Source organism: Babylonia areolata, chromosome 3 (genome assembly GCF_041734735.1).
Source record: "Babylonia areolata isolate BAREFJ2019XMU chromosome 3, ASM4173473v1, whole genome shotgun sequence".
Lineage (NCBI taxonomy): Eukaryota > Metazoa > Mollusca > Gastropoda > Neogastropoda > Buccinidae > Babylonia > Babylonia areolata.
The window spans coordinates 41,409,597-41,427,494 of NC_134878.1; the positions used below are offsets into that span (position 1 = coordinate 41,409,597).

General features: G+C 38.1%; 1 protein-coding gene across 2 annotated transcripts; it reads left to right on the plus strand.

Moving 5' to 3' along the window:
* Positions 1 to 1,635: 1,635 nt before the first annotated feature.
* Positions 1,636 to 15,964, plus strand: LOC143279990 (leptin receptor overlapping transcript-like 1). 2 transcript variants are annotated; one of them, XM_076584395.1, is made up of 4 exons: positions 1,636 to 1,670; positions 8,442 to 8,516; positions 8,721 to 8,907; positions 12,026 to 15,964. In XM_076584395.1, coding segments are annotated over exons 1-4 (378 nt in total). In that variant the 5' UTR covers positions 1,636 to 1,668; the 3' UTR covers positions 12,140 to 15,964. The 2 variants fall into 2 exon arrangements, with proteins under 2 accessions (XP_076440510.1, XP_076440511.1); XM_076584396.1 differs by lacking the exon at positions 1,636 to 1,670 and adding an exon at positions 5,907 to 5,925.
* The last annotated feature ends 1,934 nt before the right edge of the window (positions 15,965 to 17,898 follow it).

The window sequence follows — 17,898 nt, forward strand, 5'->3', positions numbered from 1 at the left end:
TTGGAAAATGTTTGATACACAAATTGAACCTGTACTTACGTATGCAGCTGAAGTCTGGGGGCTAAAAGCAAACTCACAAATGGAGAAAGTGCACACATATGCAATAAAACGTTTTCTGAATGTACCGATTCACTCATCCAATACTGTATTATATGGGGAAACGGGTAGATATCCTTTGTACATAAAAACTTTTGTGAAATGCATAAAATATTGGTTGAAATTATTGAAGCTTCCGCAATCACGTTTGTGTAAACAGGCTTATGATATGATGTTATTACAAATGGATTTAGGTAGAGAAAACTGGGCTTATTATGTTAAAAAGATTTTGTCTGAACATGGTTTTGGAATTGTGTGGATGTCCCAGGAAGTGGGAAATGAACAGCAGTTTATTTCGGAATTTAAAGATAGACTTATTTGTTCTTTTAAACAAAATTGGCATTCTGATATGGAAACTAAAGAAAAATATAGTTGTTGTTTTTTCATTCAAAAGTATATTTCAAACGGAAAAATTCCTGACAGTCATCACAGATAAGTGGCAAAGAATAAACTTTGCAAGATTTCGACTAAGGACACTTGGATTTAATGCAAATAAAAGATGGTTTCAGCCTGGGACATCCACAGAATCACCATGCCCTTTGTGTGCTTTTAGTGTAGATGATGAAAAACATTACTTGTTTCAATGTAAATCATTCGATAGGGTAAGAGATAAGTACGAGTTCTTTCAGTCTGATGTAGCTAAAAGGCACGACATTGTTTCTGCTTTGTCGTCTAATGATGACCTCACAATACTGTCAATAGCTAAATTTCTTGTAGAAGCACAAAGAATAAGATGTAGTCTTACTATTCAGAACAATACCAGAGTAAATGAGGGGGATAATAATGTATAATGTCTACTATCTTATGTTCAGACTGTAAGCCAGATAATAAGGTAGACATTGAACAGTATCGTTGATAGAATGGATGGTCGAGTAATGGTGTTTTTGTCTTTTTGTTTTGTTTTTGTTTTTGTTTCTTTTTTAATGTTTGTTGCTTCCATACTGTAAGGATGTTGTATTTCGATAAAAGCTGTTTTGTTTTTCTTTGTTTGCATGTTTTGTTTTGTTTTGATGGATTAAGCAGAGTGTGGTATGGTACTTGTGGTGACATAAGTATTAACCCTATCACCCCCTTGTCAATAGACCTATGCAGGTAATGACAATAAAATATCACAGCGTCAAAGCGTCTCTCTCTCTCTCTCTCTCTCTCTCTCCCAAATTAAACACACATGCTGGAGATCCTTTCATTCATTTCAGCATTTGGGGGGTTATGGAAACGCGACCATACTGACCCTCTCTCTCTCTCTCTGTTGTTGTTGTTGTTGTTGGTGGTGGTGGTGGTGGTTGTGGTGTGTGTGTGTGTGTGTGTGTCAGTGTGTGTGTGTTCCTTCCCCCATCCTGTTGCATAACTTGAGTTTGTTATGTATTGTGAAGTACAAAACGGGAACGTAGTGAGAAAACACAAAACAAACAACAACAAACAAACAAAACAAAAAATAAGCAATCAAATAAAACAACGAAGCACACAAGAGCTTTTCTGTCCTTTGCCTTTTCGTGACATTACTCGGTGATTCGTTACAGACCTATGGAAATCTTGTGATGTCACTTCTGTTGACAAAATGGCCGGCATTCGATGTAAGTTGTCTGCTTTCGAAGTGAGAAAGTAGAGTAATGGCTACATTTTCGTGCATGTCATTGGAAGGGTATTGAGGAAGAACGCCATGTAGGGTTTAAGGATGAACAAGAAAACATGACTTACTCATGATTTAGATTTCTGATTCACTGTCGTGATGTCTTTCTGCGTCAGTGTGTATTTTCAGATTTACAGTAAGACGCTTGGGCAGTGAACGAACGAGATCTAAGTTGTTTGATTGTTTCACAGATGTTAAAGAGTAAAGAACGTTACTTTGGTGTGTAATGATTAACCCCTTTTACATAGAAAGAAAAATGATAATGAGCTTGAGACATCTAGTCATCGATGAAGCGTCACGATTTGTTATGCCTGTACAGTCCAGTCATAGTTATTTACGAGGGTCATTCAATAAATAAGGTGAATTTTTCGGTATAAGGACTTCTAATACAGATAGAAGCTTACTTTTTTTTTTTTTTTCTTTTTTACTTCTTTTTCACATGGATTTAATTTGTTTTGCAGATTAAAAAAAACTTTGAGAGTTTTGGCGATTAACAAAGATGGCCGACCAAGAAGCATGCTCCAGGATTGAACAGCGGTCAGTTATCAAGTTTTTGGTTGCTGAAGGGTGCAAACCAGTTGAAATTCATAGGAGAATGTCAACTGTGTATGGTGCCACATGTTTCAGCCGAAAAAATGTCTACAAGTGGGCTAAATTGTTTAAAGAAGGACGGAGCAGTGTTGAGGATGAAGACAGGCCTGGAAGGCCTACAGAAGTGAGGTCTCCTGAGGTGATCGAATCAGTCAATGACCTCATTCAGTCTGACAGAAGGGTGACAGTGGATGACATTGCAAGGACTTTGAGCTTATCTGTTGGGACAGCACACAAAATTGTCCATGATGACCTTGGCTACTCGAAGGTCAGCTGCCGGTGGGTGCCAAAGATGCAAGGCCTCACACAGCAGCCCGAACGGTGCAGACCATCAACGAGCTGGGCTGGGAACTGCTCCCTCATCCCCCTTACAGCCCAGACCTTGCCCCTTCAGACTTTCACCTGTTTGGTCCCTTGAAAGCGTTCACGAGAGGCACGAAGTTTGAAAGTGACGATGAAGTCAAAAGTGTTGTGAGCGACTGGCTGAGACATCAGTCCAAAGATTTTTATGCTGAGGGAATACGGAAGCTTGTGCACAGATGGGAAAAGTGTGTGACAGTGCTGGGAGACTACGTTGAAAAATAAAAAAAAAGTAAGCTTCTATCTGTATTAGAAGTCCTTATACCGAAAAATTCACCTTATTTATTGAATGACCCTCGTACAGTCCAGGCCAAATTTAAATAGTTTTCACTGTTACTGTCTTTTTTGTTGTAAAAATACTGTATAAACATACTGTTAAGTGAGCATTCGTTAGGTGAAAGAACCCATTGTTTTCAATAAAGGTTTACTAACTGGACCTGTGTAAATCGGATTTGACTCATGAGCCAAAAAGGCATTGGACACTTTGTTGAGTAAAGACAGTGGTCCCAGTCAACAGATTAACATAACTTTGCAAGCTGTGCTGTCAGTTATATAGGAGTATAATGACGAGAGATGGATGTGTCTTGTCTTGTAATTCATTTGTACTCGAAGGTGATGACAACGACAGTGACAAAATTGACAGCAACATCTAACACTTTCTTGAGTCTGTCTGTCCAATCAGACATCATTTCTGAGTGATTGGCCATGACTGACAGTAAAGACTCATTACTTTCACATATTTTCAGTGATCAGCTGCGAAGAATGGCAGATGTCAATCATCCACAATTTTCATGAAGTCTGTACTGGGTTGACAGATGATAGATGGGAATCACATATTTTTTTCATGCTTTTTGTCACTGATCAGTTGACAAATTTCTTTTTGAGGAGACAAAATGGATGCACAGCAGACACTTTGTCAAATCAAATACAACCAAGAGGAAGGGAATATCATTAAACTTAAAGCTTTATCTCCTCTAAAGATGGACACTTATAGGTCCAAGAAAAAGCTTGGCAGCTCACTTTCTAAAAACATGATTGACTTTTCAGCCTGACTGAACTCATGTATTTCATTGACTGGACAGTCATTCACTTTCATGACTACATTTTTTGTGTGATTGTTATCATAAACCATCAGCAACTTGTCACAAATATATGCAAATTGTGTTATTTTGAAATTGACAGAATTGCATCCATTCATCATCTCCTGACTGAAGATGCAACTAAAGATCTCCTCTGTGTCTTTGTGCTGTCCTGCCTGGATTATTGTAATTCCCTTTTTGTCGGTTCACCCAGCAACCTCATTGCTAAACTTCAGAAAGTCCAGAACCATGCTGCTTGTCATGTCTTTCATTCCTCTAAGTTTGATCGTGTCTCTCCTCTCCTTCATGCTTTTCACTAGCTCCCAGTCCCAGGAGAAGAAAGAATTATTTACAAAGGTCATCTCTCTTTGTTTCAAGTCCATTGAGGCTTCTGGTCCACAGTATCTATCCAGTCTCATTCTTACATACCCTCATGCCAACCCTTCTATTCTTCTGACACCCACCTGCTTAGGTCCCCCCACCCCCCCCCTCCCCTTTTCAAACCAAAATATATGGCCAACGCAGTTTTTCATACGAAGCCCCCATTCTTTGGAATCTACTTTCTCAGCCTCTCCGTCACTCAGCTTTGCTGCAGTCTTTCAAATCCAGTCTGAAGACCCACATTTTCCCCCCCTAAAGAGTTCTCAGCAGCTTATTTCTTTCCAGTATGAACTAAAATGACTATGAGTGCGCGAGTTTGAGAGTTTCAGAATTTGTAGGTTGTATTTTTAATTGTGTACTAATTATAGTTGTGTGCTGTAACTTGTGTGTGTGCGTGCATATGTGCTCGTGTGTGTTGTGTGTATGTTTGGGGTTGTGTGTGTGGGGATGAATAATTCAGTAATGTTTGGCAACTTTTGTTCAGTTTTTTCCTTTTTGATATTCACTTGTGTGTTCTATTTGTCAATGCTTAGGGCTTATTTTCAAGATAGGCATCCTGATGATAATAATAATGATGATAATGATTATCTATCCTCACGCCAACTCATCTATTCTTCTGACACCTGCCTGCTTAGGTTCCCCCTCTTTTCGAACCAAAACGTATGGCCAATGCAGTTTTTCATACCAAGCCCCCATTCTTTGGAATCAACTTCCTCACCCTCTCCGTCACTCATATTCACTGCAGTCTTTCAAATCCAATCTGAAGACCCACCTTTTCCCCTCCAGATTAATTCTCAACAGCTCATCCATTTCCAGTGTGAACTAAAATGACCTTTGTGAGTGAGTGAGTTTTGATAGTTTCAGGATTTGTTGGTGGTATTTTTGATTGTGTACTATTTACGATTGTGTGCTATGACTTGCGTGTGTGCGTGCGTGTGTGCTTGTATGAGGGATTGGAGGGGGAGGGGGGAAGTGGAATAGTTTTCAATGATGTTTGGTATTTTGTGTTCAATTTTTCCTTTTTGATATTTACATATGTGTTCTATTTGTAAACGCCTCGGGCTTATTTTCAAGATTAGGCGTAAATGCTCATAATAATAATAATAATAATAATAATAATAGCAATAATAATAATGATTATTGTAATTATTATTATCAGATACTCAAATGTTCCACGAGAAGATAGACTGTATGGCAATTGTAAAGTATTGGAAGAAGAAATCCATCTACTTGATCACTGTGTCAAATATAACACCATACGAAATCCAATAACAAAGATAATGTACTCTGTTGGTCAATGCTAATAGATTAGCGTTAGTTTACGAATGCTGTACCAACTTATGACATTGATTATTTACTTATTTATTTGTGTTTTATAAACCTTAAGATTTCATGACAAAATATATTCAGTTTGCACACATACAAACATACAAACACACACACACTCACACTCTCTCTTTCACATACACATTTCCTTATTTATTTGTGTCTTGTAAACCTTAAGATTTCATGACAAAATATATTTTGTTTGTGCATGCGCGCACAGACATGCACGCACGCACGCACGCACGCACGCACACACACACACAAGGGTCAGTAAAAAAACCCAAAAACAAATGCAGTATTTTTCCCACCTATTTTTGGACAGCACATGTAACAAATATTGGCAGTTCAAAAATATTCTGTTATTCAAAAATTTTCTGTTATTGTCTTTAATCAGAGTTCTCTTTTTTGTTTCAAACAACTGGTTCCATTGTGAACTTATGACTGCCATTGCCATGCTTCAGCGTGAGTACAGATATCAGTTTGATCTATTTTTATATAATTGTATTGTGGACTTAGTGTATTGCAAGTTCGATTTATTACAAAGGTATTTTCATTTTACAAAGATCAGACCTTAGCTTTTGTTTTATGAGATTGAAACTACTAATGAAAGCCGCTGTTACAATATTGACACATATACAGTCCTGGTATCTTTGGACAGTAATAAAATGCAAGCCGTAATTCAGGGAGAAAAGAAAGGAGATGTATAACATTTTCGTCACAAATGAAAACATTTCAAGCTTCCAGAAAAAAGTAGATTACACTTTATTACAGCTATTTGTTTCATGTGTTTAAAAAAGAAAACAAGTTTAATCATGTTGGTTCAATAAGAATGACAAAGTAGTCATTTACTTAGTTATTTCTTTCTCAGCATGTCTTACTGGCATATGGGTCATTCTTCAGTCCTGGTCACACAAAGTGAGAATTGGAAACAAAATTTAAAACCAGATAAATGTAATTGAAACTGGCTGTTTTATAATCTAAATCCTTTATATTTTGGGTCATGTTAAGTATGTCCATGTTGTGTATGGATAATGTTGGTACATGCTTGTCAGTAACACTAGTGACAGTGTTACTTGAAGTGCTTTATAATGGACAAAAAAATCTGACAGAAGCTATTCAGTTTCCTTGGAAGGCTTCTAATACACTTGACAAACAGCAACAAATATCAGTGCATCGTTTTCATGCACACATTTTTGGTATGCATAGAAAGTGACACATCATAAGTGTTAAAACAATTTCCCAACATTGAAACCGAACTTTGTTGAAATGAAATGATACTATGTCATGTATATCATGGGATCAAAGAAATGCAATGATCATCAGCATGCAACAAAAACTGATATTCTCAAAGTTCTTGGGCAGTAAATCTTAAAGGAGAACACTTGTGTTACGACACATGTTGCAAAAAGGAATGTTGAATTAAACACATCTCTATTCTTTTCTTTTGGGATATTTTTCACATGTTCAAAATGTCTGATTTCCTTCTCTCTCTTTTTTTTCAGTGAAAAATATAGTGGTCCCCCAAAAGCCATTTTTAAAATGGAGTCACACTGCATGCATGACCAAAATATGAAATACTGAACAAAATAGCTTATATTAATCATTTAGCTCATTTATATGATAGAAGGAATGCATAGTTGTTGATATAAACTCAACATTCAGTGGGTCTTGAAAATCATTGAATTTTTTTTAATTTGGATTTGGTCTGTGGTGAACTCAACTCTTTGTTGGCAGAAAGACTGCAGAAACTTTACTGACCAGAAAATATGGTTTGATAACATCTGAAATCTATTTGTGGGATGTTGAAGAAATAATCTTCCTGGCACTTTATTTGTTTTTGTGGCTGTGTTGTTGGTATCCGGAAGAAAAATGTCCACTGTTAGGCTTGTGACAAATCAAAATGAGGCACACGGAATTTAAGTGAACACCCTTTTTTTTAAATTGATATTGAAAGTAAATTTGCTTGACGGACAATTGCTAAAACAAGGGTATGATAGCTATAACCATGCAACCATACCAACTTCCGTTCATGGCTTTGTAGTTCAGAAAAAACTCATTGAATGTTAAACACAACTCCAGTGATGAAGAAAAATAAGCTTTAATCAATGTCCGGTGTGATAGAATTAATGATTGTGACTGCGTTTTAAATATGAGGTTTGGCTTTTCGTTAGTCTGTTCAGATGCATAAAATGAACTTTATTGAAATTTTTAAGTGTTTTAAATTAGGCACAACAGCAGTAGAATATTATTCATTTACCTGTTTTCAGTCACTGTTTTCAAATGACTTTTTTTTTCAACTTTTTACCCATGCTTTTTTTGGGGGTGGGTGGGGGTGGGGAGAGAATTGTTCATGTACACATTTTCAACATATGCACCACACTTGCAATCAGTCACTTATACCAGAATGTGTTTTCCTGTATGATTTATTCACTGAAGTGAGAGACCCCCATGTTCCCCCCCCCAGCCCCACTGAAGACCAGCAATGATGAATGATCCATAGATATCGATCTATAAAATTGTATGCAGATCTATACATGATGAACCATCCTTGCTCTGACAGTTGGTACATTTTAATTTTTATTGTAATTTGTTATATACATAGCAACTTACATTTACAAGACATTATTCAGAATGGGTACAGTGGACAAAAACGAATTGTGATCATTTGTCAGTTGATGAATGTGCCATGCTTTTATCTGTGAAATTTGTTGATTTTTAAAAAAATGATTTACTATTGCTTTTTTCTGCTTCTGGAGTTTTTACATTCACTTATTTCTATTTTCTTGCTTCAAACTTGATGGTACATAGAGCAGCAAGAACAGAAAGAGTTACCAGGGTATAAAAAAAAAAATGGTAGTGGGTAACAGTGACAGACTTGAGATTCCTTGAAATGAATAGAAAGAAAGAATTTAGCATTTTCAAAGGTAAAAAATTTAGTGTCAGTCATATAGTCATGTTGCAATGTTTTCATGTTGCAGGTTGATCGGTTTAGCATTTTCCTGTGCTATCGGCGTGACCCTGCTGGTGCTGGGATGTGCCCTTCCTCAGTTCAAGTAAGAAACATGCTTGAGGTTTTGAGCTGCTCACTCACCCCCTTCCACCCCGCCCCCCTTTTTTTATCTTTTCTTTTTTTTTTTAAATCTCACCTACGCTAAGAACCTGTCATAGAACTTGTCCTAGATAAAAGATTGTGTGTCCATATGTGCGTATGCATATGTGTGTGTGCTCAAAAATTACCCAATCTTTCTTGTTTTCAGCAACTGGTGGCCCATGTTTGTGCTGTTTTTCTACGTGTTATCCCCTGTGCCGACCCTCATTGCCCGGCGCCTGTCAGAGAGCTATGACTCTGCCAGCAGCGCCTGTGTGGAGCTGTGCATCTTTCTCACCACCGGCATCGTTGTCTCCTCCATTGGATTGCCCATTGTCCTCGCCCACACCAGTGTGGTGAGGTTTTTCTCTTTATGCGAGTGTGGATAGCAATTTCTCTTGTCTTTGCTTCTCTTCTCTTGTTCTTACTCACACCACTGCAGTGAGCTTTTTCTCTTGTCTATTTTTTTTGTTTTTTTGGTCTCTTCTCATGTCCTCAGTCACACCACTGTGATGACTTTTTTCTTGTGCCTTTTTTGTTTTTTCTATTTTCATGGCCTCACTCACACCACTGCGGTGCGATTTTTCTCTTGTCTTTTTTTTTCTCTCTCATGTCCCCACTCACACCACTTTTTCTCTTGTCTTTTTTTTTTCTCTTCTCATGGTCTTTTTCTTTTCTCATGTCCTCAGTGACGCCACTGCAGTGAGCTTTTTCTTGTGTCTTTTTTTTTTTTCTTTTCATGGCCTCACTCTCACCACTGCAGTGAGCTTTTTCTCTTGTCTTTTTTTCTCTTCTCATGTCCTCAGTCACACCACTGCGGTGAGCTTTTTTCTCTTGTCTTTGCTTTTCTCTTTTCTTGTTCTCGCTCGCATCAGTGTTATGAGTATTTTCTCTGTTCTTTGTTTCTTTCCTTTTCTTATGTCCGCATACCAATGTGGTGAGCATTTTCTCTTGTTTTTGGTTATTTTCTCTTCTTGTATCTTTTTGTTGTTCTTGTTACTGTTGCTTTTTCGGGGAGCGAGGAAGTGAAGACTAGGATAAGTACTTGAAGTAAGTTTTGTGCACTATGACTGCCAATATTTGAGTGAGATTTCGTGGTGCTGTGTGTTTGGATGTAGGTTATTTGTTTGTGTGTGTTTCAGATTTTAAAGTTTTTTTTGTTTTTTTCTGCATCATTAGGGGAGGATAGGGGAAACGGAGTAAGATCTGTTGTCTTTTTCTGATTCAAGTTTGTTCAGTCACGCATGTGCACAGACATAAATGTACACACACACACACACACACACTTATCCACAATTACCCCCTCCCTCTCACTCCACACACCACATGTGTACACACACACACACACACATGTACACAAAGTGACACAAGAATACACACATGGAGATGTAGATAAATATATGCATGCATGCACATACACGCACTAAGTGAACTGCACATGAGTTGATACTCAAAAAAGGCATGGCCAGGAATCAGATTAATGGACAAGGTGTAGATTCATTGTTTGGGAATTTGGGCAGATTCTGAAGACCACTGTTGGGGTCATGATTACAACATATAAACAAACCATAGTTTTGATTGGATACTTGTTTTGGAGTGGTAGAAAGAGAGTAGACTCACACATTGTTTTGGAGTGATAGAAAGAGAGCAGACTCACACATTGTTTTGTAGTGATAGAAAGAGAGTAAACTCATTGTTTTGGAGTGATAGAAAGAGAGTAAACTCACACATTGTTTTGTAGTGATAGAAAGAGAGCAGACTCACACATTGTTTTGGAGTGATAGAAAGAGAGCAGACTCACACATTGTTTTGGAGTGATAGAAAGAGAGTAAACTCATTGTTTTGGAGTGATAGAAAGAGTAAACTCACACATTTATGGAATAAGGCAAATGTTCTGTATGCCATGCGGCTTTAGAATTTGATAGCCTAATATCAGACATATTTTTCACACTTGGTAGAAGATAGTTTAGGTTTGTCGGCATCAAAGAATAAACAACAACCAACTGATCAGAGTTTAATTATGGTCATGATAGGTTGATTCAAAACATTATTTAAGCTGACTGGCTAATACAAAACAGGTTATATATGCTGATTGTGTGCTGGGAGTTTACAGCTTGGACCTTGTCAAAGATGTATATCCAACACATATGTATGTGTGCAGATTCAATGGGGCGCGTGTGTTCTTGTGATATTTGGCAACCTGTTTGTGTTCTTGACTGTCCTATTTTTCAACATCCTTATGTGCCAAGATGATGACTTCAACATTTGATAAAAACTTCTGCACATTATTTGATTATTGGTACAGTGCTGGTGAATGATGATTTGTTAGTGGAGTTCTGTTGTTTTTTCTAATTTTTTGTTGTGTTTTCAGCCTTTTTAGAAAGTGCATGTTTCCAGCAATTAGCTGTGATGGAATGAGGAAATGCAGCTTGCTAGGTTTTATTGTTTGTTATGCTATGTGTGAGTGAAATGGTTTGGACTTTGTAACAGAACTGAAACGGTGCTTGTGTATGTGTGTGTGCAAATTGTGTGTGCATGCAGATATGTGTGTGTGTGTGTGTGTGTGTGTGTGTGTGATTCTGGCCAGTTGTAAATTCTTTATTGTTGTAATTTCAAAGCAAAGCTGCTTTTAGCTTTCTTTCTCACCTCTTTATGTTCCAACATACCATTTCTGTACATAAAATCATAGCACTGTTACATTAGTCATTTACATGCAGGTGTAACTCTGACTTGAACGTATGAAAGACAAAACTTGTACACAAATTTAAATAGAAAGCTGGAGAAACTGTACACCAGAAAGGAATGGGGTTTGTGATATTTACTCATTCATTTTTATACTGCTCACAGGCAGTTTGATAGTTTTTGGCATGATCTGTTGGAGGGTAAAGGACGGAAGATTTGTTGATTCTCTTGTTCATTCAACTTGATTTTGTTTGTAACCTTGTTGAGTTCACAATTTGCTTTCACTGTTTGTGTATGTCTGTATGTCTGGTGTTCGTAGTATCATCTGCCTCTGTGTGTGTGTGTGTGTGTGTGTGTGTGTGTGTTGCAGTCCATTATTGCATAAGAGGAGCTGTGTAAAGTTCATGTGCTCATATATAATTTTCCCCCCTTGTAATATCAAACCTGTAGTCCATTTCTGTTCTTGCTTTTGATTGTTTGAAATCTGTGTGTTCTGTGAGTGTGTGTGTATTCTCTGTGCATGTGTTAAGTCTGAAGAGGAAAAGAGTAAATGAATAATGGTAACAAAATGTTGTACTTCACATTTTTTTGTTTTTTTGCAGAATAATAATAATATAGGGCTGATCAGAATTTCAAACACACACACACACACAAACACACACACACACATACACACACACACACACACACACACACACACACACACACACACACAGAGTAAATGATTTCATTGCCATCAACACAGAGATGATTTGAAGGCTATCCTCTGTGGCTGTCTATGTTTTGTTGCAGATTCAGTGGGGTGCATGTGGTCTGGTGCTTTCTGGCAATGTGGTGGTGTTTTTAACAATCCTTGGTTATTTCTACGTGTTTGGCAGCGACGACTTTGACTACTCACCCTGGTGAGCCCTCGGCAGAATGCCCCAATTTCCATACAACTGTCATCGTTCTATTGAGTGTTTATTGAAAAATGCACATCTTTGTTCTCTTTTTTTTTTCTCAGGCCAGTTTGCAATGTTAACCTGTAATGTAAGAGATGTTTTGCATTGAGTGGGAAACTTACTTTATATGTGACCAGTGCCTCATCTCTCTTGTTTAAGTAATCTCAGTGTGGCTGCCAGCGTTCATGTGGAAACAGGAGTGCAGCAGAAAACAGTTTAGTTTGCAAGTTGAACAAAGAGCAAGACACAAATTTTCAGCAAAGCTGCCCTAGGCCACATCATGATGATGTGTAGAAAATTGATTGTGTATGTTTGTTTGTTTGTTTGTTTTTTTGTTGATTTTGTTTTTGAGAAAAAGAAAGGAATCCACAAGAATGGAGGACAGTCTAATAGTCACCAGATTATGCCTCCTTTTTTCAGGATGTTATCTGGTTGGTGTGACAGCCAAACTGTTCATGCTTCATATATCTGTTCCAAGTCTTTAGTTAAAATCCTAGCAGCAGCTGTTAGGTTACTGTTGGATATTTTTTTCTAACAAAGTCAATAGGCGTTTGAATCTACTTATGCCTTTATCCTGTTTCTCTGTATTTGTGTGTGTGTACACACACAAGATCAAACATAAACGACTTAGATTTTGACATTTGTAAAAGCATTGAGTTGCCACCTACACAATGCTGTTTGTCTGCCAAAACAGTGTAGTTAACATGATCACACACATGAAACTCGCTTGTCTTGGAAATGAGTGAAATGCAAATTGAGGTGCACTAACACTGAAGATTTCATCCCTCAGCCTTACGGTTCAACTTCACAAATGGGATTTAAAAAAAAAAATTTAATGTTCATATTGCAGTTAAAGATAGAGCTACAGTTTGCTAGAAAATGGCTCTTTTGCAAAATTTGTGTGTTCACTGGTTCATTTGCTAAATTACGTTCTGAACCGTTCTTTTTGGTCAGCATCATGGTATCTTGTTTAAAGATCAAGGTATTTGTATTTTCATACAGGTCTGGGATATGTTTCAAACCTCAGAATCAAATAATTGTTGAATAAAAGATAAAGATAAGATTGTGCAGTGCTGAACAAATGTTACAGATAAGATACTGTATTGTGCCCTTTTTTTTTTTTTAAATCCTATTTATGTATTTTTCAATGTTTTTATTTATATTATTTATTGGGTTTTCTGGTTGTTTTTGCCTCTCTCTCTCTCTCAATAACAGCATGGAAAATGAATGTGTTTCCAACCATGCAGTTCTTGACAGTTCCTCTTCTCAAAATAGACCAATTTCCTGCAACTGGATTTTTGTTTTGTACTGTGTCAGAGCCCAAACCCAAGGTTCACTTGTCCACCATTTTCACTTACATGAACACACCTTGTACCCAGAGTACTGATTTATCTATAACTGGTTGCTTTCCTTGGGCAGAGAACAGATATTTCTGAACTGAAGTAGGCACATTCAGTTTTGCTTTCTTGATGTTGTATTCTCACTGTATGTTTTTTTTTAGCTTGCTGGCTTTAGCCTCCACATTGGTTACTGATGTTTTTAATGTGATTGAGTGTGTTTTTAACGGCATTGTGTGCATTTTGTGTGTGATCTATGGCTTCAACAGTGCACTCAGTTGTTGTTGAGCTGGTCCACAGAAACTGCAGTGTAACTGCACTGATGGGATTACTAAGTGTTAAGATCTGGATAACAGAGGTTTACTGTCCCACCTGGAGGTGTTGATTCAGTCCTTTGTTACGGAAGCTGTCTGATTCATAGACTGTGTGCGCACTTTAACTTACAGTAATTGTGCACTCATCATGTAAACAGAGGTGTCAGACCTGTGGGTGTGCCTACCAGGTGAAGTCCTCAAGATTTTCACAGTAATGCTGGGTGTGTCTTTGCCATATCTGGCAAAACGACAGGCTGTGAAAGGTTGTGTGAACATAGCATGAGAGAATAGTAATGATAATGGGATTAAGAAGAAAATGAGTATTACTTGTCATATGTCATGTACCACATACCCCAGTACTTATTTGTTGATCTTGATCTCTTGTATTCCTCTGTTGTTGTTTTTCTGTTTTGCTCTTAGTATTGATTGTTTTATGATGGATGTTGGTGATATGAGTCTGTTTTAGGTTTTGTTTGGTTGTTTGATGGTTGAATGTGTTTGTGATCATTTTTACTTTCAGGAGGGGAATGATGGAGATTATTTTTATAAATACATTTCAGTTTGTCATTTGTGTCTTTGATGATGGTGTGTTTTTTCTGTACTATCTTAGTTTCAGGATAGGAATAATCTAGATTATTTTCGTTTCTTCAGTTTTTATTCGTAGCCAAAGAGCATCTGTTCACAGAAGAATTTCACTTACCTTCTCCCTCCCCCCCCTCCCTCCCGCCAGCCCACCCATCTGAATTGTTTTGTATTTCTGTGATGTATTTATTATGAATGTTTGTGATAATTACATATACTCAAGAAGTGTCACAGTGTGCTTTCTGTGGACTGTCAAAGGACTTGACTGAAAGTTAGATGATGTTTATGCTGTTTCTAAATCACTTCAGCAGTGTTTTCTATTGAATTTGAGTGTGTAAAAGTCAGCCCTGTTTTAACAAGAAAATTGAAAACCAGTGCTGAATTCTAGGTTTTGTTTTGTTTTGTCATAGCTGGAAAATGAATCATTGCTGTTGTATTCCATCACAAGCTGTATATTTGATGTAACCACATATCACTCTCAGGCTGGTCCTGTTGTTAATATTTTTTATGACTCCTTCTGTTCTTTTACATTTAGCCCTGAAATTGTTTGTCATGTGAGAGTGAATGTTTTTGTAAAGTATGTCATGGTGGAATGACAGCAAAGCATTGTGGGTAAGGGAAACAAGTTGAAAGGACACATCTCGCTGTTGGCATGATGCTTGGACTTAACCCCTTGACTGCTGCTGACAAGTACGCTCACTGGTGCAAGACAACTTGCAGGTCAAAATGTCATCACTCTGTATTAGGAATTCTTTCTCTCAAGATTGCAATACTTTAGTTCAGTAAAATCAGTGGTACCATTGAAAAGTGCACTAAAAGTAGCAGCTGTACTTCACATTCATGCCGCACTGATTTCACCAAGGTTATAAAAAAAAAGATTTCACCAAGGTTCAGCAGTCAGAGGGTTAATGCTTTCCTGAAGCAATGTTTTTTGCGCTCCATTTATCTTATTCATTTAAACAGGCCATCGGCTACTTTATGCAGTCATTCCCACCCACCTACCTTTTATAAATTGCTGACAGTTCACTGTACCAAAATCCATTCCAGAAATCAAACAAAAAGAAGCCTGCAAACTTTATGTATTACAATTGTACACCAATATTGTACTTTACCATTTCTCAGACAGGTATAGAAAATTGAAAACGACGATATGACTAGAAAAAATAATTGAAATCATGGATTTCAAACTGAACATCATAATTATGTTGAGGAAAATGAACTGGGTGTGAGCGCACTTTCTGATTAAGCCATATCTATGCACCATGCATTTTAAAAAAGTTTTGTTCACCAATTCTTTTTTATGTTGAACTGTTTTCCCTTTTTTATATCTGTAGTACCGTTTGCAGATTTCTTATGTAGTCACTTTTTTCCCCCACATAAATCATCCTCACATTATTGGTGTGAACACATGTGTGCAAGATATTTTAAAATATGTTGCATAAATAACACTATGTCAGCAATAAATGTTCTATATTCGTGTGAACATGTGTGGAAGATATTGTACAATTTGTGACACAAGTAACTTTATGTAAGCAATAAATGTTTTTAAAATGTGTAGATATTTGCCTGTTTGTTTTATTTTAGTTTTGTGTTATTGAACAAAAGTGTATCTTTGTAGATTGAGGATGCTGTCAAGGTAGCATTTTAGATTCATTAAGATTTAATGATATTGTGGAAAGGATATCTCACTGTATCTTTCAGCATGCATCAAAATAACTAAACTGGGCTCTGGAACATAACACAGTTTGAGGTTAGTATAAAGGAAGCAGAAACTAAAAGTAGTGGAACATACTCAGGCGCACACATATGCACGCATGCACACGTGGTTGATCACCTTTAACCTTTGCTGGACGGTGCTATTGACTATACATGGAAGACGGTGTGGGTCCGTGTGGACCCATGTCCCTCAAAGAGGGAAAATCATGTCCACCCTTCCACAGACGGTGTGGGTCCATGTGGACCCATGGCCGTCATGGAAGGAAATTTTGTGTTCATCCCTCCGAAGACGGTGTGGGTCCAGGTGGACCCATGTCTTTTAAGAGGGTTATTTTAATCCGATTTTGGCGAAGTTCTCAAAATACTGCTCCATCCTGCAACAATGGCGGACAGTGGCGCTTATGCTTCCATCACAGCAGAATTTGTGTGTTAGTATGTGTGTGTTTGTGTGTGTGTGTGTGTGTGAACTGTATGTGTATGTGTTGCATGTCTGTATGTGTGACACTAAGGAATGTTACCTGAAATGCAGACTATATTTTTAAGGTAATTAGGGTTCAAGCAGCAAGAAAAAAGAAACATAAACATACAAGCAAGATCAAAACATCAAGAACACCAAGCAGTAGTAAGAAACACAAAATAAAAAAAAAACAACTCAACAAGCAAGAATCATGTTAGGTCATGACATTGTCAGGCATGCCTGCTGTTACTGAGGGCCCGTATTTGTCCCGGAAAATTGGCAGAATTGAAAGGGTGTCCCGGAAATACAGATGTTTGCTGCATTCATTCATTCATTTTGCCCATCGCTCCTGGTGGAGCATAGGCCATTGACGACCCCCTCGCCATCGCACTCTGTTCTGGGCTGTTCTGGTCATTCCAGTCCAGTTGGTCCCTTGCTGCTTCAGCTCTGCCTCGGTATCTCGCCTCCAGCTGTTTCGAGGCCGGCCTCTCTTCCTCTTTCCCTGCGGGTTCCAGGTCAGGGCTTGGCGTGTGATGCTGGACGTTGGCTTCCTGAGGGTGTGTCCGATCCAGCCCCACTTCCTCCGCAATATCTGCTTGGCCACTGGTTCCTGTCTCGCTCGCTCCCACAGATCTTCGTTTCGGATCTTCAGACAGGTGTTGAAGAATGTCTGAATTTTCTGCTGGATCGGCTGCATAGAAAAAAAAAAAGAGATGTTTGCTGCATGTCCCGGAAAATAAAAAAAATCCGACCATAACATTTTTTCCCCAAAGTATTGAGTGGGTACAAGTGTACCCATAGATGGCTTTCTGACCATTGCCGAAGACACTTCTTTAAGACTTATAGAAACATGGGTGCAACTCTTCCGTGGTCCTGAGACTGATTTTAGGTTTTGGTCAAAAACGGAACGTCCATTTTCTGGAAGAAAAAAGGAGGAGGAAGAAAAACGCCCACGCGTTCGTGTTATCTAATTGATGACCAGTGAGACCTGTCTGTAGTCAGTCCAAGAGAGCAATGTAATGAATGGCTGTGCCCACCTTCCTCCCTCCCCAATCTTCCTCCACCTCCACCTCACCCTTCCACTACCACTGGCAGAGCTGTCAAAATCACTGCAGCGCCCTCCCTCCCCTCCTGTACTTTGACTGCTCAGTCTCTCTCTCTCTCTCTTTCTCTCTCTCTCATTCTCTCTCTCTCTCCTCTCACTCCCCCTCATCTCAGTGTGAAGGTCCTGTGTGCTGATAAAAAGAAAAAGAAAAGAAAACAGCCAGAAATAAGCATTCTGTGGAATTATATTCATAAGTGAAATCTAGTGAACACA